At 41.7% G+C, this 26,748-nt stretch overlaps 1 protein-coding gene across 2 annotated transcripts; it reads left to right on the top strand.

Moving 5' to 3' along the window:
- The first annotated feature begins 9 nt into the window (after window positions 1-9).
- LOC101690055 (protein FAM228B) lies at window positions 10-26,559 on the top strand. Of its 2 annotated transcripts, XR_006606520.1 has the most exons (11): window positions 10-147; window positions 923-1,053; window positions 5,698-5,766; window positions 7,499-7,690; window positions 8,333-8,413; window positions 13,408-13,495; window positions 13,589-13,745; window positions 19,505-19,612; window positions 22,825-22,987; window positions 26,296-26,396; window positions 26,510-26,559. XR_006606520.1 is itself a non-coding variant. In XM_004745901.2 (10 exons), the coding sequence occupies exons 2-10, from the start codon at window positions 955-957 to the stop codon at window positions 26,323-26,325; spliced, it is 987 nt and encodes a 328-aa protein (XP_004745958.1). In that variant the 5' UTR covers window positions 10-147; window positions 923-954; the 3' UTR covers window positions 26,326-26,559. The 2 variants fall into 2 exon arrangements, 1 of the variants encoding a protein (XP_004745958.1); XM_004745901.2 differs by having other exon boundaries at window positions 26,296-26,559.
- The last annotated feature ends 189 nt before the right edge of the window (window positions 26,560-26,748 follow it).

Here is a 26,748-nt window from a genome sequence, read left to right as displayed (position 1 = left end):
GACTCGAACGTTTTGTCATTCCGAGGCGACGCGCCCAGGCTGACGGGCCCCCAGGTCCTGGGGGGCACACTCTCCTGTCGCAGTCGACCACTGCGGGGCCGTGGGCCTTGGGGCAGGACCCCTCGCGTGCTTGGGAAGGGAGCTGAGGTACCTGGATGGTCGGCAGCTTTCCCGCCAGGCCGGGCGGAGCAGGCACTAATCTTGTTGACGGGATGGGAGGGAAGGGACGGGGTGGTGGGTCCTGTAGGTCTACAGCGGGCGCAAGCCCTAATGACATCCCCCTCAGGTGACGATCGGCGGGCGGGGGGTGGTGGTGGTGTGTGTGGGGGGGTGCTTTGGGCGTCCTAGAACTTGAGGACACAAATTTTTGTGAAAGCCCCTCCCTCTCTACTAAGCCCCTCGCGTGGGCTTCAGTAGCCAGTAAGTTGGAAGTCCCTGGGTTCGCGGTCCTGAGTCAGGAAAACTGCAGTGCGACCCCTAGAGGCCTGTCTGGTAATTGCCACGCCGACGGGCTGTGTGGTTGAAGGACGAGGAAAGCCTGGAATTCCGGGGGTTGCTGGGGTCAGTCCTGTGAGAACCTCCCCTGCTTAAAAGACGGTGGGACAGGATGTGATTGCTTACTGAATGGTTTGTAATTCCAGGCTGTTCTGAGGACACAGAGCCTTGGAAGTGAGCTGAAGGGGCATGCAAAGCGCCATAAGGCCCCTTCCCCTGTCCAGCATGGCTGGTTCTGAAGATCTAATAAAAAATGATGGTGAAGGCCTCCTCCTAGGGAAAGTGTGGGTGGCTACTAATTCAGAATCTGTTCCACACCCTTCGTGGTCACGAGGATTGTTAATTACGCAGAAGAGAAAGCAGGACTGTGAATTCTCATTACTAAATAAGCTCTTTTTTTTTTTTTTTTTTTTTTTTTTTTTTTTAGTTTCCCTAGGGGCTCTGTTTTTTGTGACCACAATGAGAAATTTAGACAGTGATGATCAGTTAACTGACAAGCTACACAAGCCCAAGAGATCGAAAGAATGGTTTGAACCACAGCCACTTTCTTTTATGCAGGTAACGGTAGCATGGCATTTTGAAGTTTGTATTTGGGTAGTTGTACTGAGATGTGGCTTGTGCGTAATATTTTTTCCTGTTTTATATTTAACTTCTGCTCTTTATTATTCCATTCCTTCTACTAACTTTCGTTTGCTATTCATTTACTTGCTTTTTAAGGTGGAATCATAGGCAAAGGATTACGTTTTCCGTAGAGCAGGTATAAAATTTGTCCTGAAGCACTTTTAACACTTTGTGTTTTTAAAAACTATTGTAATTTTTTTCTAAACCACTTCATTAAGTTATAACTGATATGCAGTAAGCTGCATATATTTGAAGTGTACAGTTTGATCAATTTTGACGTGTTCCCACATGTGAAACTATCACCACAATCAAGAGAATGAACATATTCAGTGTTCCCAAAGTTTCCTTCTACTGTGTCCCTTTTGTCATCCTTCCCTCCCTGCCAGCCCTCAAGGCAACCACTGATTTGCTTTCTGTCACTACATTTGTTTAGCATTTAAAAAATTTTATACAGATGTCATCTTAAACAGCATGTATTCCCTTTATCTGGCTTCTTTCACGCACCATAATTATTTTGCAATTCATTCATGTTGTGGCATGTATCAGTACCTCATTCCCCCCCCCCTTTTTTTTTTTTGGTGAGTGCTGTATATCTTAGTTTGTCCATCCTGCTGATGGAAATTTGGGTCATTTGCATTTTTTTTGGCTATTACAAATAAAGCTGTTAGGAATACTCATGTACATGTCTTTACATGGACATATGCTTTCGTTTCTCCTGGGTATCTAGTTGTGGGATGACTGGGTCATGTAATAAGTGAATTTAACTTTTTTTAAAAAATATTTTATTTATTTATTCGTCCCAGAGAGAGAGATGGTAAGAGAAAGAATATAAGCAGGGGTAGTAGAAGATGGAGAAGGATTCCCACTGAGCAGGGAGCTGGATATGGGGCTCCATCCCAGGAACCTGGAATCACGATGTGAGCCGAAGGCAGACACCTAATGACTGAGCCATCCAGGTGCCCCGAATTTAACTTTTTTATGAAACTGCCAGACTGTTTTCCAAAGGAGTTTGCCTTGTACATACATAGGTCAAGGATCTGCCAGGAATTTGGTTAGTTAATTTGTAAAATTGGTGGCATCTGCTCTACGGCTTTTTTGTCTCAGGTATTTCACCTTTGACTTTCTAGCACCTATGATTGCCCTGAACTCTGTCTTCTAATTCTTTTTTTTTTTTTCTTCTTTTTTTAAAAGTCCATCTTTTTTTAGTAATCTCTGCACCCAACAGGGGCTCAAATTCACAATCCTGAGATCAAGAGTTGCATGCTCCTCTGACTGACCAGCCAGGTCCCCCTGTCTTCTAATTCTTGAATTCTGTAAAACTTCTTGTTTCTGAGTTTGGGCTCGCACCTTTAGCTCTGTGGAGGCCTGCTCTTAGACAAAAGTCCATAAAAACTTAAAACTTCTATCAATGTTACGGTCTTTTTCCGAGGGTTGATTACATTCTTGTTTCTCTCTGCTTTTGGTCAGTCTCCAGCATTTTCAGATTGTTTTTTATATTTTTGTCTAGAATATTAATTCAGTACCCATATTGGTTTTGAGAACAACAGATTTGCCATGAATAGCAACTCTCTGGGACAGAAAGAGCAAAGAAAATGAATCTGGATGTGGTTTTTTTTTTTTTTTTTTTTTAATTAAAAAAATTTTTTTTATTTTAGTTTTTTTTAACAATTTTATTCATTTGAGAGAGAGACAGACAGAGCACAAACCAGGGGAGAGACAGAAGAAGAGGGAGAAGCAGACTCCCTGCCCAGCCCGGAGCCCAAAGTGGGGCTTAATCCCAGGACCCGCAGATCACAGCCCGAGACCAAGGCAGACACCCAACCACCGGAGCCACCCAGGCACCCTTTTTATGAATTTTAAAAAATCATTAAAAATTTTTTTTATTACTTTAATGATTCCACTCATTCATTTGACAGAGAGAGAGACAGCAAGAGAGGGAACACAAGCAGAGGGAGAGGAGAAGCAGGCTTCCCGCTAAGCAGGGAGCCTGATGTGGAGCTCGATCCCAGCACCCTGGGATCATGACCTGAGCCGAAGGCAGACACTTGACGACTGAGCCACACAGGCACCCCTAAATCATTTTTTAAAAAGATTTTATCCATTTATTTGAAGCAGGGAGCCTGATGGCAGGCAGAGGAGAGGGAGAAGCAACGGCTCCCCAGCACCCTGGGGTCTCTATTTCAGGACCCCCAGGACCATGACCTGAGCCGAAGGCAGTCACTCAACCAACTGAGCCACCCAGGCAACCCTTTACTTGAGTTTGAATTCTGACTCAGTGCATGGTTTTCTGGGCTTCTAGTTCTCGGTTAACTCCCATGACTCTTAATTTCCTTGGGTGTTAACCATCCTTGGGAAGGTTAGTCCTTGGGTTTTGAGGTTTTACTCATCTGTTCTGAAAACAAGAGTAGTGGAATTGAAGACTGCTACTTCCAATGATTGATAATTTGAGAATATTTTGTTTTTGTATAATTGTCAGAAGATTTCAAAGGCCCATCCCAAATGTCTCTCACTTTGGGAATTAAAAAAAAAATTAATCATATTTACATTGTGGTAAAAGATATATAGCATCAATAGCATCAAAGTTTGCTATTTTTGACCATTTTTAAAAAAAAGATTTTATTTATTTATTTGACAGACAGAGATCACGAGTAGGCAGAGAGGCAGGCAGAGAGAGAGGGAGAAGCAGGCTCCCTGCTGAGCAGAGAGCCTGATGCGGGGCTCGATTCCAGGACCTTGGGCTCATGACCTGAGCCAAAGGCAGAGGCTTAACCCACTGAGCCACCCAGGCGCCCCTATTTTTGACCATTTTTTTTTTTTAAAGATTTTATTTATTTATCAGAGAGAGAGAAGGGGAGAGAGCAAGCACAGGCAGACAGAATGGCAGGCAGAGGCAGAGGGAGAAGCAGGCTCCCCGCTGAGCAAGGAGACCGACGTGGGACTCGATCCCAGGACGCTGGGATCATGACCTGAGCCGAAGGCAGCTGCTTAACCAACTGAGCCACCCAGGTGTCCCGACCATTTTTTTTTTTTTTTTTAAGATTTTTATTTATTTGTTAGAGAGAGAGATACAGAGCGCAAGCACAGGCAGAGTGGCAGGCTAGAGGCAGAGGGAGAAGCAGGCTCCCTGCCGAGCAAGGAGCCCGATGTGGGACTCGATCCCAGGACGCTGGGATCATGACCTGAGCCGAAGGCAGCCGCTTAACCAACTGAGCCACCCAGGCGTCCCTATTTTTGACCATTTTTAAGTGTACAATTTCAGTGACCTGTTTACAGCCTCTTGTATTTTCTGGCGGGTATTCATGGAAGATTTGTTATGCAAGTGGAAAAAATTAATGTTATGAACTATTTTGTGAAGACTGTTGCTTTAAAATCTGAAAATGTGGAATGCCTGGGTGGCTCAGTTGGTTAAGTGTCTGACTCTTGGTTTTAGGTTGGGATCACAGGATTGTGAGATAGAGCCCTGCTTTGGACTTTACGCTCTGCAAGGATTCTGCTTGGGATTTGCTAAACCGCCCTCCTCCCAACATGCTTTGGTGCACTCTCTCACAAATAAATAAATCTTCAAAAAAAAACCCTGAAAATACAACTTGTATATAAATAAATCTATTAATCTTTGAAGCTGTAATGACTAAATGAATTAAAGTAGAATTCAGTAATGACTGAATGAATTCAAATAGAGGCCTAATTCTATTTTAACTTTTTTTAAAAAACATTTTATTTACTTATTTGACAGAGATCACAAGTCAGCAGAGAGGCAGGCAGAAAGAGAGAGAAGTAAGCAGGCTTCCCACTGAGCAGAGAACCCGATGCGGGGCTCGATCCCAGGACCCTGGGATCATGACCTGAGCCGAAGGTCTTTAACCTTCGAAGGTCTTTAACCTTCGAACCACCACTTGGAAGTGGCTTTAACCCACTGAGCCACCCAGGCGCCCCTCTATTTTAATTTATAAAGGTAAAAGCATTTTATGAAATGTGAAAAAAAGATGCGTTCTACTTATCATGCAACTCTGGGCAAGTCATTTGACCATGCTGGAACTCAAAATGTCTGTAATCTGAGTTATTTTTTTGCCCCTGAATGAGCTAAAGCAAATAACGGAAAGATTCAAATACCCTTTAAGAAGTACTTGATGAAGGCTCCTGGCTTGGTAGGAAGTCTGCTTCTCCCTCTGACCCTCACCCCTCTCGTGCTTTCTGTTTCTCACACATAAATAAATAAAAAGTCTTACAGGAAAAAAAAGTACTTGATGATATGATTTGAAGTAGAAAAATTGTATTTACAGGGAACTTTTCAGGGATATGTCTGTCACATAAAAGCAAGTCCAGATAGTATTAATAATATGATTTAAATTTTTTTTTTTTTTTTTTAGAATGGGGTGGGGAGGGGCAGAGGGAGATGGAGAGAGAAACTGAAGGTGACTCCACACAGAGTGCAGAGCCTGACATGGGGCTCGATCTCACGACTGAGATCATGACCTGAGCCAAAACTGAGTCGGATGCTTAACTGACTGCACCACCCAGGTACCTCAATAATTTGATTTATTTTTAAGATTGGATTTTCAAAATTTCATTTTGTCATTTTAGGCATTAGCTGAAGAAGATACTGAGGCAGCTATTCAATCAATATTATATAGAGAAAATTATGTGATTAAGGTAAGAATTGGTTACGGAATGTGTCACAATTAAAAATTAAATTTTGTTTATCCATTTTAGATGTAGTACATCATCATTATATGAATTTAAAAAAATAGGGAAAATAGAATTGAAAACACTCCTTAGCCCCTAGGATTAACCTTAAGCGATCTCTGAGATTGTTTTAATTGACTTCTCTTTTTATACTTTGTGGGAATTCTGTAAGAGTTTTCCCCAGCTTGCGCTTTCATCCAGTGGGGCTTCTGTGGTGTCAGCGTGTATTAAGAGCTTTAAGAGCTGTTACTGGAATGCATTGACCAATGATTACCCAGAGATGCATAGGTAAGAAGGAGGCTTTAACTGTAACAGGAGGGGTTTAATTATAAGACAAGATGAATGTGCATGTAGTAATCACTGGAGTGGATAACCTGTAAAGAAAAATTTTCTTTGGAATTGTTTAAAAAGGAAAGGAGCTATTCATTAAAAATGGTTGGACACTGCTATGACCTGAAGCTAGGGAGGGATAGAGCCTGGAGAAGCTCTCAGGGTTCCTGGTTGGTTGGCTGGTTGGTTGATTTTGAATTTCACGTTGTTGATTGTAGCAATCACATGATTTCATCTCCTAGGGGAGAGGCAAATACGTTTTGGATAAGAAGTTTTAGTTTATAGCCTAAGTCAATCATTTTCTCTATGGGCTGCTTGCCGTTTCGGCCAGGTTGTGCTGTGCTGTGCTCCTGCTTCTTCACTCTTCCCCCTCCCCCTTTTTTTTTCCTTCCATAGAACATACCTCTTCACATTCTCTCATCCCTCCTCTTCCTATACAACTCTTCATTCTTTAAGGCCCATCCCGAATGTCTCCCCCTCTAGGAATTAAAAAGAAAAGTTTAGTCCTTTTTTCCCCATTATGGTAAAAAATATATAGCATAACATTGCTATTTTTAGCCATTTTTTAAAGGTACAGTTCAGTGACATTAATTACATTCACATGTTGTACAACCATTATCACTATTTCCAAATAGATGGATGTCATGAAATCATCACCATTATCTATTTCTATTTCTATAACTTTTTCATCATCCCAGCCAAAACTTCGTACACATTAAGTAATGAATTCCTATCCCCTCTGCCCCAGAGGTCCCTCGAGTAACCTCTAATGTATTTTCTCTTTCTGAACTTGCTTATTCGAGATAATTTCAAATAAGTGGGATCCTACAATATTTGTCCTTTTGTGGTCTGGCTTATTTCACTTAGCATATTGTCTTCAAGATTCATCTATTTTGAAGTATGTGTTAAAATCTCATTCTATCTTATGGCTGTCTAATATTCCATTTTGTGTATATACATTTTATTTATACATTCATCTGTAGATGGACACTTGGGTTTTTCCTTTTGGTTATTGTGAATAATGGTTCTATGAACATCGATGTGCAGGTATCTGAGTCTCCGTGTGTGTGTGTGTGTGTGTGTGTGCGTGTACGCGCGTGTTTGTGTGTGTGTATATTTTGGTATATTGTCCCTCAATTGTTTTGTATATTTATTTCGTAGTCTGTCTCTCCAGGGAGAGCCCTCATGTTGTCTAATCTGTCTGTGTATTATTCACTATTTCCATTATGGTATGTGCCACCCAGTAGAAGCCAAATGAATGATTGAATTAATGAATGACTTTGTGGGTTATTCTTAGGACTGTAATTGAGTTTAAAGTTTAGAACAATGTAGCTTTAAGATAATTGTCTCTTCCATCACTGTTTATTAGGAACTAGATAAGTCTTTACAACATCATGACTTCTTAAAGGCAAGGAGAAAAGAGATGCTACATAAAAGATGGGTTGACCATGTCGCACATCCTCTCCAGAAGAAAATTATAGAAAAAGTTGGTTCATATAAGAAGATTAAAAAAAGGAGACAAGAAGAATTAGATGGTTTTTTAAAACATGTAAATAAAAAGGTACGAAGAGGTCATTTGATACTTGTTTCAGTTGGTTTAAAGCTATGATTATCTTTATAATGATCCAAACAGCCTGCCCCTTCTGACTCTATATTAATCTCTGTTATGGCGAATACTGTTCTTAAATCCAGCATATGTGGAAAGGATGGAGGGAAGAGGGTTAGGTCTGGATTTAAATGTGTATCTTAGAATCTGTATTTTTTGCTTTTTAAATGTAATTGTTAATTTTATATACCGATTAAATTTTGGCTCCAGGTTCAGGATACTTATATGTAGTTCTAGAACTCTGTTATTTACAAAGTAAATAACTCCATTATTTACAAGGTAAAATATATATTTTTTGGCATTTCTAAGAGATTGAGATGTTTGACTAGGAAGCATTTAAAAATAAATTTCCAAATCTGTTAGTGTTCCAACGTTTGTTATTCTTGCAAATTTTAAGTGGATTCCTTCTGTCACTATAATAGTTATTACTTGGTTACATTAAGTTTAATTCCAAATTTGATCTTCCCTTCCCCTTTGTATTTGTCATTGATGCTGTTTTGAAGTAGAAGAATGCAACTGTGTGACTCTTGAGTTTTGTTAATGCTCAAAATTAATCATGTACCTCTTGTTATGTGTAGTTTTATTTCCTTCCTATAGGGAAATGTATTTATAGAACATTATGATCCCAAAGAATATGATCCTTTTTATATGAGCAAAGAGGACCCGAATTTTCTGAAGGTAGGATAGATTTCTTAATTTTGGTATTATGTGGTTGGTTATTCTGAGTAGCCCTAATATATAAGTAGTTATTTAGTGATTCCCTAAGAATGCAGTAACATCTTTTTTTTCTTTAAAGATTATTTATTTACTTATTTGAGAGAGAGCATGAGCGAGGAGAAGGTCAGAGGGAGAAGCAGACTCCCCGTGGAGCTGGGAGCCTGACGCGGGACTTGATTCCGGGACTCCGGGATCATGACCTGAGCCGAAAGCAGTCGTCCAACCAACTGAGCCACCCAGATGTCCCACATCTTTTTTTTTTTTAAAGATTGTATTTATTTATTTATTTATAAGACAGAGATCACAAGTAGGCGGAAAGGCAGGCAGAGAGAGAGGAAGGGAAGCAAGTTTCCTGCTGAGCAGAGAGCCTGATGCGGGGCTCGATCCCAGGACCCTGGGATCATGACCTGAGCCGAAGGCAGAGGCTTTAAACCACTGAGCCACCCAGGCACCCCAGAATGCAGTAACATCTTAAGAATAGTGTGCCATCTCCATATCCTAGAGAGGAATAAAAAGCAAAGTCCAAAGTAAATTAAACCTCTGTAAAATTTGAAAATACTGTATAATAATTGGGTAATAGGTAATATTTTAAAATTTCATAGACTTTAAAAAATTTGTTAGAAATTTAATACATTCTCATGATACATGAAAAAAAGGTTTTTTTTTTTTTGAGAGAGAGAGAGAGAATCTTAATCAGGTTCCTTGCCCAGCATGGATGCAGGGCTCAATCTCCCAACCCTGAGATCATGACCTGAGTTGAAGTCAGGAGTTAGATGCTTAACTGACTGAGCCACCCAGGTGCCCCCCCTCAAAATCTATTTTTATTTTTATTTATTTTTTTTAAGATTTTATTTATTTATTTGACAGAGAGAGATCACAGGTAGGCAGAGAGGCAGGCAGAGAGAGAGAGAGAGAGGGAAGCAGGCTCCCTGCTGAGCAGAGAGCCCAATGCGGGACTCGATCCCAGGACCCTGAGATCATGACCTGAGCCAGGCACCCCCTCAAAATCTATTTTTAAATAAAGAATTTTAAAAACCACTCTAAGGGGCACTTGGGTGGCTCATTTGGTTAAGTGTCTGCCTTGGACTTAGGTCATGATCTCAGGGTCCTGGGATGGAGCCCTGTGTGGGACTCCCTTCTCAGTGGGGAGTCTGTGTCTCCCTCTGTCTCTGCCTTCTTCCCTCACTCATGTTCTGTCTGTCTGTCTCTCTCTCTCTCGCTCTTTCTCAAATAAATCAAACAAAATAAAATCTTAAAAAAAAAAAACTCACGATTTCATTACACAGAATGAACTTATTAACATTTTTTGGTATATCCTTCTGGATAGCCAAGACTACTTTCTATATGTAGATGTATACACACATTTTTATTTTACAAATTGTTGTAACACACATTATGTTTTATAATCTGCATTTTTTTCTCAATAGTTCTATGATTTGCTTCTTTCTTTGTCAATAAATGTAAATACATAATTTTAATCATTGCATAGTATTCTGTTAATAACAGCTGGGGTGCCTGGGTGGCTCAGTCTGTTAGGCCTCTGACTCTTGATTTCTGCTCAGGTCATGATCACAGGGTATGAGATCAAGCCCTGAGTTGAGCTACGCACTCAGTGGGGAATCTGCTTGAGATTCTCTCTCTTCCCTCTCCCCACTCTCCTCCTCTCAAATAATAAATCTTGGGGTGCCTGGGTGGCTCAGTGGGTTAAAGCCTCTGCCTTTGGCTCAGGTTGTTGATCTCAGGGATTGAGCCCCGCATCGGGCTCTCTGCTCAGTGGGGAGCCTTCTTCCCCCCCCTCCCCCGCCTACTTGTGATCTCTGTCTGTCAAATAAATAAATAAAAATATTTAAAAAAATAAAATAATAAATCTTAAAAAAATATTAACTTGCACTGAGGGCTTAACCAAATGTTAGGAATTTTTTTTTTTTTCATCCTCACTGCTACCACATGATGTAATTTGCAGATGAGGCAAGTGAGACACAAATTGGTTAAGTTACTTTTCCAGAGTCACACAACTGTAAATAGCAAAGCGTAGATGTGTTTCTAGCTATATATGGTGTCTTGCTATACCACCATTTTTTTAAACATATTCCCTACTGTGAACATTTAGATTATTTTTGACCTATTGCTGTTATAAATGATGTTATGATGAACTTACCTGTAACTATTTCATAAGGTTTTCCATAGGTAAGTTGCTAGAAGTAGAATTTCTGAGTTAAAGGTTATGCATAATTTTGATTTATACTGCCAAATTGTTCTCCAGGATGGCTGTATAAATTTGTACCCCCACCAGAGCGTCCATTTTCCCACACTTTTGCTTATAATAGTGCATATTATTAAACAAAATTAAAATCCTTGAGCCATAGACCTCATTTGAATCATAGACATTTTAAACTGCTGGCATTTGCAGACAAAGCAGGTTTTTGTTTTTGTTTTTTGTTTTGCTAAATTGTGTTGTGTGTATGTGTTATTGTCCCTCTTTTTTTTTTTTTTTTAAAGATTTTATTTATTTATTTGACAGACAGATCACAAGTAGGCAGAGAGGTAGGCAGAGAGAGAGGAGGAAGCAGGCTCCCCACTAAGCAGAGAGCCCGATGCGGGGCTCGATCCCAGGACCCTGAGACCATGATCCGAGCCGAAGGCAGAGGCTTCAACCCACTGAGCCACCCAGGCGCCCCTGTTGTCCCTCTTTTAATAGGTGAAAGTTAAACTGAGATTTTACAGCTAGAGCCTTAGATAAACTAGCTAGTAACATAACTAGTAAAGGGCAGAACTGGAATTTGAAACCTGATCTTGGTTTTTTTTTTTTTTTTTAAGTATTTTATTTATTTGAGAGAGAGAGAGAGAGAGAGCATGCATGCTTACCCCAAAGGGAGGAGTGGGAGAGGGAGAGAGAGAAAATCTCAAGCAGACTCCCCAGTTGAGTGTGGAACCCAGCTCTGGGCTGGATCTCATGACCCTGAAATCACGACCTGAGCAGAAATAATGAGAGACTTAATGGACTGAGTCACCCTGGCGGCCCTGAAACCAGATCTTTTTGTATCACAATTGAAGTTCTTTTACCATGCTGCCAGTCTAAATGATGCGGTGATAGGTGGCCTCTTAAGTTTAGCTGAGCATTTTGAAGTTATAGCAGCAGTTCTCAAAGAGGAATATAGACCTCTGAGAACCCTGAAAGCCTGTTAGGGGTCCATAAGGCCGAGTAGTTTCATAATAGTGCTGAATATCATTTGCCTTTTTCATAATGTTGACATTTGCTCTGATGGGGCAAAATCAGTGGTGGATAAAACTGCTGGTACCTTAGAACTTGTTATTAAGTCAGTGTCACCAAATCAAACTCGTGGTCATTATCGACTTCGTTGCCATGCACTCACAGTAAAATCTAGTTTCACTTAAGAATGTCCTTGATCAAACATTAAAAATTAATTAATTTTATTAAACCTTGCTCCTGAGTGCACATCTTTTAAATATTCTGTGTGATGAAATGGAAAGTATGCCAAGCATTTCTGCTGCCTGCTGAAATGCAGGATGATTGTATGAATTGTGAGCTATACTGGTTTAATTTTTTTTTTTAAGGTATACTGTTTTTACTTGAAAGAATGTCTTACAAACTGTGATTAAGTGTTGGGTGTTTGGCAGACATTTTAATAAAGTAAGTCTGTCACTTCAGGAAAAACAGCTGACAATATTTGTTGCTAATAGTAAAATATGGATTTTTAAGCAAAAATTTGAATTTTGGAGAAATATTCACCATCATGGGTGTGATGGCTTCCTAATGCCCTTACACTTTTCTGATGAGAGTGGTAATGATTTTAATGAATGTAATTATAGGGTAATGAAATATATTAGCATTTGGAAGATCTCACATATATCAGTGATATAATTTTTTCCAAATAGTCAACCCATAACATAGACAAAAGATCCATTCAAAGTTCAAGCTAGGCCAATGGATTTTTTTTAAATATTTTATTTATTTATCAGAGAGAGATAGGGGGAGAGAGTGAGCACAGGCAGACAGAATGGCAGGCAGAGGCAGAGGGAGAAGCAGGCTCCCTGCTGAGCAAGGAGCCCGATGTGGGACTCCATCCCAGGACGCTAGGGATCATGACCTGAGCCGAAGGCAGCTGCTTAACCAACTGAGCCACACAGGTGTCCCTAGGCCAATGGATTTTAGTGTAGTTGAGTTTGAATAATTTATTGATACAGTTTCAGATTGGACATCATAACCTTTAAGAAACTACCACTTACTGCATTTGGGTAGAGTGTCTAAGAAGAATATTTGATCTGAATCAGATCAATTCATATTAGAATGATCTGAAAAAGCTATTAAAATTAGAGTTGACTATGGGGTGCCTGGGTGGCTCAGTGGGTTAGGCCTCTGCCTTTGGCTCAGGTCATGATCTCAGGGTCCTGGGATCAAGTCCTGCATTGGGCTCTCTGCTCAGCAGGGAGCCTGCTTCCTCCTCTCTCTCTCTGCCTGCCTCTCTGCCTACTTCTGATCTCTCTCTCTGCCAAATAAATTAAAAATTTAAAAAAAAATTAGAGTTAACTATGATGGAGGGCCCTCATTTCTTTGTAATGTGTTAAATATAAATAATGGTTACTCTGAAATATGTAGAGACTATTCTTTTTTTATTTTAATTTTATTTATTTATTTATTTTTTAAAAGATTTTATTTATTTATTTGAAAGACAGAGATCGCAAGTAGGCAGAGAGGCAGGCAGAGAGAGAGGAAGGGAAGCAGGTTCCCTGCTGAGCAGAGAGCCCGATGCGGGACTCGATCCCAGGACCCTGGGATCATGACCTGAGCTGAAGGCAGACGCTTAACAGCTGAGCCACTGAGCACCCTAAGAGTATATTCTTGATTCATCTGGCCAAAGAGTCGTACACAGTTGCTTAGTTTAGACTGAAAGAGACCTGCCACCCTGTCCTCAAAAGACATGTTTTTCTTATAGGTTACCATTCCACCATTTCGTGATCCTTTGAAAAAGGCACAATATGACAAAGATGATGAAAAAAGAACTCTTCTTCAGTGTGAGACTGGTACTTAGTGCCTAATTGTTACATGATTTTACAACCAAGAGCAATGGGAGTTGCATTTAATTGTACTAATTTAGGTTACTAATCTTCCTGCAGGCAAAATATATACAATGAAAGAATTTAAAGAGATTGAAAAGGCCAAACTGCATTCCAGATTCCCAAGAATTTCTAATTCAAGGCACTTTATGACTCCAAATGAGTGGCTTAAGCTGCCTACAACTTACATAGAAAGTGAATTTTGTAAAAGGAGCAGGTAATGGTTAATATTATAGAAATTATAGAACCTTTGGAATTTGAAGCTGTTCTTAAGACAGTGGTATAAATTTTGTCATAATTCTGATTTTTAAAAAATTTCATTCTTCAATGAGAAATCTGTAATTCTTTATTCCTATTTTTGATGTTTCTTTTTTTCTTGGGCACTTTCAAGATTTTCTCCTTGCTTTTCAATAGCTAGATTGTGATGTGTCTGAGTGTGTGTGTGTGTGTGTGTGTGTGCGCGTATGTGTCCCCTTTCTTTCTGTTTATCCTGCTTCGGGTTCTCAGAGATTCTTGTATCTGTTGTTTGACATCTTTCTTTTTTTATTTTTGGAAAATATGAGGCCATTATCACTTCAATTATTTCTTATGCCCCATTCTTTGTTTTTCTTTTCTTTCTGAGACTCCAATTATTATTATTATTATTATTATTTTTTAAAGATTTTATTTATTTGACAAAGAGAGCAAGCACAAGTAGGGAGAGCAGTAGGCAAAGGGAGAGGCAGAAGCAGATTCCCTGCTGAGCAGGAAGCCCGATGTGGGGCTTGATCCCAGCCAGGTGTCCCTATTATGTTTTTTTAAAGATTTAAAAAAATTTTTTTTTAAAGATTTTTATTTATTTATTTGACAGAGAGAGACCACAAGCAGGCAGAGCAGCAGGCAGAGAGAGAGGGAAGCAGCCTCCCCACTGAGAAGAGAGCCCAATACAGGGCTTGATCCCAGGAACCTGAGATCATGACCTGAGCTGTAGGCAGAGGCTTTAACTCGCTGAGCCTCCCAGGCACCCCTTAAAAAGATTTTTATTTGAGAGAGACCACACAAGAGAAAGAGTACTGGTAGGGGCGTGGGGCAGAAGGAAAGGGTGAAACAGGCTCCCTGCTGAGCAAGGAGCCCAGTGTGGGACTCCATCTTAGGACCTTGGGATCATGACCAAGCCGAAGGCAGACACCTGACTGAGTGAGCCTCGAAGGTGCCCCTGAGACTCCAATATATATATGTTAGACCATCTGATATTGTCTCATAGCTCTGTAGCTCTTATTTTGTTCTTTTCTGTTAAAAAAAATTTTTTTTCTGCTTATATTTCAGTTGGACAGTTTCTACTAACCTATCTTTTGGTTCTCTGAGCCTTTCCTCAGCTATGTTCCATCTCTCTTTTTTTTAAAAGATTTTATTTATTTTGAGAGAGAGAGAGAGAGAGAGCCAGATACAGAAATAGTGACAGAGAGCATGAGATCAGAGAGGAGAGGGAGAAGCAGGTTCCTACTGAGCAAGGAGCCCAACACAGGGCTCCATCCCAGGACCCTGAGATCATGACCTGTGCTGAAGGCACCACCCAGGCGCCCCTGTGTCCCATCTTTTGATCAGTCCATCAGTGGAATTCTTTGTCTCTGGTGTGATTTTTATTTCTAGCATTTCCATTTGATTTTTTCACATAGTTTTCATTTCTTTTGATACTCTCTTGTTTATACAGGTTCACTTTTCCATTAGATTCTTTAACATATTAGTCATAGTTATTTTAAATTCTCTGATAGTTCCCATGCTAGGGTCATTTCTGAATGTGGTTCTATTGATTATTTTCACTCTTGACAATGGATTATTTTTTGTCTTGCCCCCCCCCCACCCTGTGTCTTATAATTTTTTATTAAATGCTAGATATTTGAGGTTCTTTTGTCTGGCCTTTTTTCTTCCATGTCTTGTCATTTTTTATTAAATACCAGGAAATAGAGGTAGAATAGTATAGACCAAATATATCTAGAAACAGATATGCCTTTGCTTCTGTCAAGTATTAGTGTGGAGAATTGGGTTCATCTAGTCAGAAGTTCAGCTGGGTTTAGGTATTACTGTTGCTATTGTTACTTTTAGTGCATTGGAGGCTTCAAATGCCTTTAGTGTTGGGTTGCTGTTACCTTGTGCTTAGGGTAGGGGCTGGCTTGCCAGAAGGGTTTTCTCAAGCATTTCTACTCCCCTATCAGTTTTTGGCTATTTCTATAAGCCTGCTTCACAGAGTTGTGTGGGGGAGATGTGGGGGGAGTCTCTCTCATGTTTTTGCTTCATTCCCAGAAGTATACTGCTGTTGCCTGTTATTGCTAGGCTCATAGTGGGAGCAGAGGAATTTTTTTCTGTTTTCCTTATCCTGCCACAGTTTAAGGCATGCTCTATATCCTTGGGCCTCAGGAATAGCATGTTCTTGGAGTTCCTTTCCCTTCTCCTTGTGGCAGCCAAAGTCTTGTGTGAGTTTCCTGCCCCTGTTCCAATAGTAGCAGATCTCTGCTTGGTATAGGTATAGGATTCTGGACCTAAAGTGGTTTCTTTCTTTCTTTCTTTCTTTCTTTCTTTCTTTCTTTTTTTTTTTAAAGATTTTATTTATTTATTTGACAGACGGAGATCACAAGTAGGCATGTTGGGTCCCCCCCAAAATTGGGTACCCCAATAATGGGTCCTTGATTAAAGGAGCGAGACTGATACAAAGCGAAAGTCAAGCAAAGCTTTATTTCGCGCCAAGCATCAGGAATCAAACTGACCATCTAACAGACCGGCCTGGGGCCACCCCTACAGAGAGGGTAACCCCTCCCTGCTTTCCAGACTAACTTTTATAGAGCAAAGGCCATGTGGTTGGGCCTGGCCACACACAGGTGGCCAATGAGATTGTAACACACACAAGAAACTCCACAGTGATGCTAGGTGACCAATTGAATTACAATTTACCCTAGTAGACATTTGAACCAGCCTATCACCTAGTTCAGAATTGGTGCCAAAAGGCTCCCAGAGGGTGGGGGCCCATATTTCTTGGTAGCTAGGAGACAGTATGGGCCCCCCACTGATTGAATACCTCCTCCTGGCCTAACCCACCCTCGTACTTGGACTTTGTTACCTGGGACTGGTTTCCCGGACTTGCTTTTAAGTAAGTTCCCCTGGCGGGGTGGGGGATGGGCAAAATCAATTTAAGGTTTACAACAGAATGGCAGTTCTGCCAGGGTGGGGCTGCTCTGGCTGAATAGGCCCTTACAGGCAGAGAAGCAGGCAGAGAGAGAGGAGGAAGTAGGCTCCCTGTGATGTGGAGCTGGATCCCAGCCAAAGGCAGAGGCTTTAACCCACTGAGCCACCCAGGCGCCCCCTAAAGTGGTTACTTGTCTCTTCCTGTGGGACAGAGGATTTTTACTTCCATCCTTATCCTAGTAGCACTGGATCTTTGCCTTGGTCCTAGGTGTACCCCTCTTACTTCTCCATAAGCAGACAGGTTTTGCCTGTACTTTTCTTCCAGAAGCAGCATATCTTTGCTCATTGTCTTGTGGGGGCTGTGTGTGTGTGGGGGGGAGAATTTACTTCCCTCTTCCCAGCAGCTTTAGGCTTTTGCTTTGTAGTAGGAAAGAATCCAGGGAAATGGATGGTTTCCCTGGGTTTTTACCTGAAGCTCTTGGTCTCTTCCTGAGCATCCTTGTCACATCCTTTCGGTGGTCTTCTGCTCTATGCCCAGTCTTTTCTGAGGAAAACACTGTTTCCAACACTATTAAATGCCACTTTAACCCTTCCTCTATCAAATATTCCCAGTTGGGGCACCTGGCTGGCTCAGTTGGTAGAGCGTGTGGCTCTTGATCTCAAGGTTGTCAGTTGGAGCCCCACGTTGGGTGTAGAGATTTTTACATAAATCTAAAAAAATAATCTTGAAGTAAAATATGTCCAATCCACCTCCTTATACTGGTCAGTATGGTCCAGTCTCTCTTTTGTCCCATCACTTGACACACATGTACTTTTCACTTATCATATAGTTTGCAACTGTGTAGTTGTGTGTGAAATGACTAAGTGGATGACTAGTCATTGGTTGAGTCTGTGAAACTACTTTGGAGAGATTTTGTGAAAAGCCTTTAATGCCAGCTTAAAAATTGGGATTTTATCATGAATGGGGAGTCATTGAGGGTAGTTGAGGAGAGCATGAAATGCTGGGAACTTTATTCTGGCATATGCTGTATATGACAGATTACAGATAAGATTGGACTGGAAGCTGGAGAACATTGAAGTTTTTATAAGGATCTATGTTGTTTTGATAAAGGTCTCAGGATAGTGACAAAAACAATGAAATGAAGAGACTGATGTGGTAAAACAAAGGAATTTTAGATTCTGGTGGCCAGATTTGGAGGGCCAGTGAAAAGAGAGGAAATCAGTTTTTTTTTTTTTTTTTAAGATATTATTTATTCATTTGACAGAGAGAGCGAGGACAAGTAGGGGAAGCAGCAGGCAGAGAGAGAGGGGGAAGCAGGCTCCCCATGACATGGGACTCAATTGCAGGACCCTGAGATCCCTGAGATCATGACCTGAGCTGAAGGCAGCCGCTTAATGACTGAGCCACCCAGGTGCCACGAGAGGAAGTCAGTTTTGAGAAGTACTATCTTACGTATTAGTTTCCTAAGGCAGTTGTAATAAAGTACCACAAACTGGGTATTTTCTTCAGTTCCGGGGGTGGGAAGTATAAAATCAAGAAGTCAGCAGTGCCATTCCCTCCATGAAGGCTCTAGGGGAGGCTCCTCCTTGCCTGTTTCCTAGTTACTGGTGGCCGCTGGCAATCATTTTAGTTGGTCTGTGGTCTTTTTTTTTTTTTTTCTTTAAGATTTTATTTATTTATTTGACAGAGAGAGAGAGAGAGAGAGAGCGGCAGGCTTCCCACTGAGCAGGGAGCCCCGTGCAGGGCTTGATCCCAGACTGGGATCGTGACCCGAGCTGAAGGCAGACGCTTAATGACTGAGCCACCCAGGGTCCCCTTTATTCTTGTTCTTTAAAGATAATTTGCTGAGTACAAAATTCTAGGTTGGTATTTATTTTCTCTTAACGCTTTAAACATATGCTTCTTGTTTTTGGTTTCTGTTGTTTATGAGAGGTCTGCTGTTATTCTGATTTTCATCCTTTCTCCATGGCTGCTTATAAAATCTTTAAGGTTCTTTTTAAAATTTTTATTTTATTTTCTTAAAGATTTTATTAGCGTGAGCGAGAGAGAGAGCATGAGCAGGGGGAGGGGCAGAGGAAGAAGCAGGCTCCGCACTGAGCAGGGAGCCCAACACGGAGCTCAAGCCCAGGACCGGGATCATGACCAAAGCCAAAGGCAGACCCTTAACTGACTGAGCCATTCAGGTGCCCCAGTCTTAGTATTCTGCACTCTTACTAGAGGTGTCTAGGTATAGATGTCTTTTTATTTAATCTGTTGGTATATATTGTGCTTCTTGGATCTCTGTGTTCATTTTTCATCAGTCTTGAAAATTCACAGCAACGATCTCTTGATTGCTTTTTCTTTATTTGTTCCATTCTGCTTCTGGGCTCAAATTAGACATATATTAGACCTTATGTCTTTTTATTTTTATTTTTTAGAGGGAGAGAGGGGGAGAGACAAATGGAGAGGAAGAGAAAAATCTTTTTTTTTTTTAAGATTTATTTATTCTAGAGAGAGAGTACAGGAGCAGGGAGAGCGGCAGAGGGTGAAAGAGAGAGGGGAAGCAGACTCCCCACTGAGTGGGGAACCAGATAAAGGGCTGGGTCTCAGGACGCCTAGATCATGACTTGAGCTGAAACCAAGAGTCAGATGCTTAACCGACTGAACCACTCAGGGGTGTCAGTTTCAGTAGCGCTTAAATACTCAAGAATGTACACTAGTTTGAAATAATGGTCTTTTGGACAATATACATAGCAGTCAATATATAACAATAATTTCTGTATAAATATAAGATAGTTTTGTTTTCAAAAACATCCTCACACCATGTTATCTTATTAAAGGTTAAAAGTGAAAATGAATTTTAACGATTGTAGCTTTGATATGAAACCCTTGACAAGAGTTCCTCATCCTGTGGAGGCTCAGCAAGAAGAAAAAGCAGTTATTTCCAAGTGAGTCTGTTTTTCCATAGCTTTGCTTTTTTCATTAAAGATGCTTGGCTGTGTTTCCATCCCCTGCCATCCTTTTAAGTTGCTGGAGTGGTGCTGAGGCATACACCACGCTCCTGTGGCATGACATTGGGCCCCTCCTTCCTCTGTGTTGGGATGAGGTGGTGACAGAGGCTTTAACCTACGGAGCCACCCAGGCGCTCCTCAACTCTGGTTTTTTTTTGTTTTTTTTTTTTAATTTTAATTTTTTTTTCAGTTGCTCTTTTATTTTTATTTTTTTTAATAAACATATATTTTTATCCCCAGGGGTACAGGTCTGTGAATCACCAGGTTTACACACTTCACAGCACTCACCAAAGCACATACCCTCCCCAATGTCCATAATCCCAGCCCCTTCTCCCAACACCCCTCCCCCCAGCAACCCTCAGTTTGTTTTGTGAGATTAAGAGTCACTTATGGTTTGTGTCCCTCCCAATTCCATCTTGTTTCATTGATTCTTCTTCTACCCACTTAAGCCCCCATGTTGCATCACCACTTCCTCATATCAAGGAGATCATATGACTCAACTCTGGTTTTAAAGAACAAATTGCTAACACATTCAGAAATAACAAACAGGGACAGAAGACAGACTGTTAACAACTCAAAGTTTAGGAGATTTTTAAAAATTGGAATTGGAGCAGAAAAATGGAATTTTTGGACTAGTTTTGGTGGATAGCAGGTACACCGAGAATGAAGCAATATTGCGAGGAGAGTGGTAGTAAGTACTACTTGTGACAGAGGGATCCTCTCAATTGCCTAGTTATGGAATTCAAGGAAGAGATTTCTCTGTATAGTTACATCATCTGTTTAACTAGCTGATTAAAACTAATGAGATCCCGCAGCTGTTGGTGCAGGGAATGTAAAGTGGTGCAGCAACTATGGAAAAGGGTTGGGCAGTTTCTCAAAATGTGAAACATTAAATGGCCATGTGACCCAGCGATTCAACTCCTACCCAGGAAAAGTGGAAACATACGTCCGCGTAAGTGATCATGACCTGACTGTGAGTGATCATGGCGGTATTAGTCACAATCGCCAAAAAGTGGAAACAACCTAGATATTCATCAGCTGGTGAGTGGGTAAAAAAAAATGTGCCATATCTCTACCTGGAGTATTATTTGGTGATTAAAAGGAAGAGAAGTAGTGATACATGTTATGAAATGGTTGAAGCTCAAAAGTATTCTCTGTGAAAGAGGACAGCCACAAAAGACCACATACTGTATAATCCTATGTCCAGGAAGGCAGATCTATAGAGACAGGAAGTAGACTGTTGTTGGGCTAGGCCTAGGGTTGGGGATGGACAGTGATTGTAAATGAGCTTGAGGTTTTTAGACTTTCTAAAATTAGATCATGGTGTTGGTTGGACACCTCTAAATACACTAGTAATCATTGATTTCTATATTTAAAATGGGTGAATTGTGTGGTGTGTAAATTACACCTCAGTAAAGCTGTTGATCGTAATAGAAAATATTAAAAATTATTTTTTAAAAACCAAGCAAAGCAGAAGAAAAATGAGCTTATATGATGTACAATTCTCTGTTCCTAAAAAGCCCCAAAGTAAGTTGCAGTACACTTTCCTTTTTCTGAGTAGGCTCAGAATTTGATGGATAAATGGAGTGTGGCCAAAGCCAGAGGGCTTTTTAGAGATGATTGATGCTGCCATGGACAGCAGAAAAAATGATTAATGACTAATTGTAGAAACAGATGACTGTTGAGATGGAGGTGGACGCTGTGGGCTTCTCAGTGTCCTAGAGGGGTGGTTTAATAATTGGCTGCTTTTTTTTTTTTTAAAAGATTTTATTTATTTATTTGGCAGAGAGATCACAGTAGGAGAGAGGAAGGGAAGAGATCACAGAGAGAGAGGAAGGGAAGCAGGCCCCCTGCTGAGCAGAGAGCCCGATGTGGGACTCGATCCCAGGACCCTGAGATCATGACCTGAGCCGAAGGCAGCGGCCTAACCCACTGAGCCACCCAGGCGCCCATAATTGGCTGCTTTTTGAATGGGAGTTTAAATTCAGAAATAATAGAAGTATTGAAAGTAAGTCCTGTTCACTTGGTAGCTAAAGGCCTTAAAAGATGGAATGAGTCAAAATCACTCTTGAATCCTAGGTTTCAAAAGAGTAAGTTTCTCTACAATCTCTAACGGGCACGGTCTCATGGATCTGTTTGGGTCAGGTTTTAGGATAATAAACATTTAGATCCTACTTAATTTCTATGTTTGATATAAAAGGAGGGCTTTTGTTCTCAAATATCTCTTCTAACAGAGTGGAACCCAGCTATGAAAGAGAATATTGCGTATTTGAGTACCGGGGGGCCTGTATTTTAGAGTAGAGGCTTAAGTCTATGAGCTTCCCTCTGGAAAAGAGGTGGATTAGATTGTGAATTAGGGAAACATCCCAGTTATGGCATCAGGGGTGGGGAAAGCATATTGGACTTCGACAGTTAGACCTTCCTTGGGAAGACACAATGGACAACTCTGTGAGGCGGACATTTACTCTGAAATAACCCCACTCAGCTGTTTGATTAAGCAGCAAAGCAGTTACACATGGAACTAATATTAAAGCTAGGTAATGCTATTCATTTGGGTTTCTTTTTTATAAAAATGTGTAGATTCATATAAAACTCACCAAATTCAAACTAAAAAAACTTTTTTTAATTAAAAATTTTAAAAATTTTTTATTATTTTTTTAATTTTAAAGATTTTTATTTATTTGACAGAGAGAGATCCCACAAGTAGGCAGAGAGACAGGCAGGGGGGGGGGGGAAGCAGGCTCCCTGGTGAGCAGAGAGCCCAATGCGGGGGCTTGATCCCAGGACCCGGAGATCATGACCCGAGCTGAAGGAAGAGGCCTAACCCACTGAGCCACCCAAGCTCCCGCCCCGCCAAATTAATTAATTAATTATTAATTATTTTACTTTTATTTATTTTTTAATATTTTATTTATTTGACAGAGATCACAAGTAGGCAGAGAGGCAGGCAGAGAGAGAGGAGGAAGCAGGCTCCCCTTGGAGCAGAGAGCCCGATGTGGGGCTTGATCCCAGGACCCTGGGATCATGACCTGAGCTGAAGGCAGAGGCTCAACCCACTGAGCCACCCAGGTGCCCCCCCAATTTTTTTTTAATGCTACAGGTGAGTTGTTACTTAAGAGAATACTTCTCTTTCTGGTTCCTTCCTACAGAAATAAAGGATCATCCTTTCTGGAAAAAGAATCTCCATCTTTTCATGAGAGAAGAAATCCAAGTCTCAAAGAGGCCAACTCTGTAGGCCACTTCCTTGACCCTCAGCAGGAAGGGGACCAGGACACCGTGAGGGCTGGGAGAGTCCTTTTTGCCATGCACAAGGTAGACATTGCTGATACCAAAATCTGGGCAGCTGGGAGCTTCTCTGTAGGACAGGCTTTCAGGAAGAGAGAAGGCAGTGGACTGCACCCTCTTTACCCCAAACAAGGCGAGGGAGAGAGTAGAAGAAACAGAAGCAGCTTCCTTTATTCAGAGGGACTGGAGAGAGTTGCCCTGGGAGTTATTACACAGTGGACATGCCCTTTGGTGGGTGGACTTCCAGGTTTTCCTACCTCCCTTTTAGGAATGTTAACTGTTCTCCTGTCTCTCTGCCGTCTCTGTCATCCCTACCATTTACCACTTAGCACACCCAAGCCAGACCCCAAATTTTGTTCCCCTTAATTCAACCAAGACAGGCAGAAAATTTTCAAAAGCACCATGTACTAAATGCAGTGTAGTAAAATTTAGGAAGTAAAGCCCCCCACATTAAAAAATGTAAAATGTATGGAAATACAGGTGTTCACAGAGCACAGTTTTCTCATCCTACGATAACTACAGTTAAACTTGGTGGCCATGTGACTGGTCTCACTTAATTTACTGCTTCCAGGTCTACGTGCCACTTTTCCCCTTCATTTCTCTTCTCTACACCCTTGTGTGTCCCAGTGCCCTGGGGTAGAGCCTCTTTCAGGAGTGGATTTGGAGGAAAAGTCACAGCACACCCTTCCCATCTTCCAGTTAGAGATCAATATGGGAATGGTGCGTTAGTCCAGATACACACTCTTCCTGCCTTCTTTTCGGTCTCTCCATTTCCCTATTCCAAAGTGTCAGAAAACTAATTTTTTAAAAAAAAGATTTTATTTATTTGACAGAGATCACAAGTAGGCAGAGAGAGAGAGAGAGAGAAGGAAGCAGGCTCCCTGTGGAGGAGAGAGCCTGATGTGGGGCTCGATCCCAGGACCCTGGGATCATGACCTGAGCCAAAGGCAGAGGCTTTAACCCACTGAGCCACCCAGGCGCCCCAGGAAACTCATTTTTTTTCTTACTCATGGGAGTTTTATTAAAACCTTATTTTGTAGTTTAACTCCTTTTACTGTAATGTTTTAGTATCCTCCTATGTGCTTGCTTGCTTTCTTCCTCAAAAAATTGTTTTAAGATTTTGGGCTCCTGGGTGGCTCAGTCAGTTACGTGTCTGCCTTCTGCTCAGGTCATGATCGCAGGGTCCTGGAATCAAACCCCATCAGGCTCCCTGCTCGGTGGGGAGAGCCTGCTTCTCCCTCTCCCTCTCCTCTTCCCCAACACTCCTGCATGCTCTCTCTTGCTATCTCTCTCTCTCAAGTAAAATCTTTAAAAATATTTGTTTTAAAGATTTTACTTATTTATTTGAGAGCGTGAGAGAGAGCATGAGCAGGAGGATGGGGAGAGGGAGAAGCAGACTCCCCTGCTGAGCAGGGACCCCCCACACGTGGGGCTGGATCCCAGGACCTTGGAATCATGACCTGAGCCAAAGGCAGACTCAACGGACTGAGCCACCCAGGTTCCCCTCTTCCTCAAAATTTTAGCAAGCACCTACTCTGACCCAGGGGTTATTTGAGAGGCATAATGGTAAACATAAGAGGTAAATCTCTGATTTTGAGGAGCTTACATTTTGAAGGAGGAGGGACAGACAATAAATATGATAGATGTGAGGTAGTAATAAGTACAAGGAGGAAAATAAAACAGGGGAGGTAGGGTAGGGAAGTACATCAACAGAACAGGTTTGAAATGAACAGCAGGGAAGAAACCCAAGTTGCTTTATACTTTTTACTGTGCTTATACTGTACAAATCCATGTTACAATGGTTGTGAGTATCTTGACTTTAACCAGCCCCCAAAAGGATTATTCTTTTTACTTTGTATCTGTGTCCCTCTGATTGCCAAAACCTCCTTTGCCTCCAGATTTCCCCTCATACAGGAAAACAGATTATAATCCAACCAGGACCCCTCAGGACAAAAATCTAGGAGTCATGTTTGATTTCTTGCTTTTTCCTCACTTCCCTGTCTAGCAGGTGTGGGCTCTGTTGACTTAGTAACTTTTCGGTTTCTCACTATTCTTCCCGGTTCAGGCCGTCGTGTTCCTACCTGGTCTTCCTCCTTCTGCAGTTGCCCCTGTATCATCCGTTCCCCATGCAGAAGCTGTGTTCTTTAAAAAATGTTAGATCCGATTTCTCCTCTACTCAAAACCTGTGAATGGCTTCCTTTCATACTTTGGAACTTATCCTAATTCCCTACTGTGGTCTCTAAGTCCCCGGACCATGGGGCCCTGCCTCCGCTCCAACCTCAGCTCCTGTCTTCCCTCCACATTTGCTGTGCCGGCCTCACCAGCCTTTTTTTGTCTTCTTCTTCTTTCTTTCTTTCTTTCTTTTTTTTTTTAAAAGATTTTATTATTTATTGAACAGACAGAAATCACAAGTAGGCAGAGAGGCAGGCAGAGAGAGAGGGGGAGGCAGGCTCCCCACCAAGCAGAGAGCCCGATGTGGGACTCGATCCCAGGACCCCAGGATCATGACCTGAGCCGAAGGCAGAGACTTTAACCCACTGAGCCACCCAGGCGCCCCCTTTTTTTGTTTTCTGAACTTACCAACTTGGCTCCCATCTCAGACTTTTGCTTCTGTCCTTCCTTCTACCAGGAACATTCGTTCTCGAGATTTCTCCGTGTCTTACTTCCTCAGTTCACCCAGACCTGGGTGACCTCAGCACAAATATCTCCTCAGAGAAGCCTTCTCTGACTTTTCTAGTTACAACAGTCCTCCCCCAACATCCATTCCCCTATCCTCCCTACCCACTTTTACCTGTAAAGAGGGGGGATTCTGGACCCAAATAGAGGGAGAGTACATGGGTGTCGCTTGGGGAATTTTGTGAAGGAGCATTGTTTATTTCTGTTCACTTCATTACTCAAGTGAGAAGGTCATCTGTCGGTTGACAGTGAAGGGAGAAGACCAAGATTCAGAGGTTTGAAAAAAGGGAAGAAAGGGAGGTAGTATGTTCTAAATCACCATAATCCTAGTGTAAATGGGTACTCCAGACACCCTGACAGTCTGAAAGCAAGACCATGGCGGGGTCCCTCAACTCCTGTCACACATCAGTGATCTACCCCTCCACTCCATAATAGGGTTGGCTTGTCCCCAAATCTCTGCGTGTTTTGAATCCAGAGAGAGTGAGGAGAGGCTGAGGTGGGTTTCGGTGGGTCTTTGCCTGAGAGAGGAGCCCCTCAGCTCTGGAAGGACAAGGCTTCCCGGGGGGCTCAGCTCTGCCGGGCTGAGGAACTCTTTCTGCTCTGGTAGGCTCCCCATTCCTGTATCACACGTGACTCTTCTTTTCTGTCACCTTTAAAAGGTTTTAGCGACCAAGGAGTGTACACCCTGATCCTTGATCGGTGAGGGGCACGAAAGAAGGCTTCTCCGGAGGGAGTCATCCGCCGGCGGGACTCACTCATGGTGAGGACCCAGGAAGGCGCTCAGCCACTTCCCTTCTGAGTTCAGCGTCTGTCTGGTAGTTAAGGAATCACAATACCATGTATTGATGGTTATTGCCAATGTATTTTCTGTAGATGTTAAATATTGCCTGAAAGATCCAATAAAAATAAGGATAGCTACCTTACTGAGTGCCTGTCTCACTTCACTTGATCTTTCCTGAATCAAGGTAGGTTCCGTCAGGCACCCTTAAACCCACTGCCTCACATTCTCGCCTGTTTTCCTCCCCTCCCCTCCCCTCCCCTCCTCTCCCCTCCCCTCCTCTCCTCTCCCTCCCTCCTTTCTCTCTTTTTATCTTTCTTTCTTCTTTCTTTCT

This window comes from Mustela putorius, unplaced genomic scaffold (genome assembly GCF_011764305.1).
Source record: "Mustela putorius furo isolate JIRA1106 unplaced genomic scaffold, ASM1176430v1.1 tig00000281_pilon_pilon_pilon, whole genome shotgun sequence".
Lineage (NCBI taxonomy): Eukaryota > Metazoa > Chordata > Mammalia > Carnivora > Mustelidae > Mustela > Mustela putorius.
This window is presented reverse-complemented; position numbering and strand designations above follow the sequence as displayed.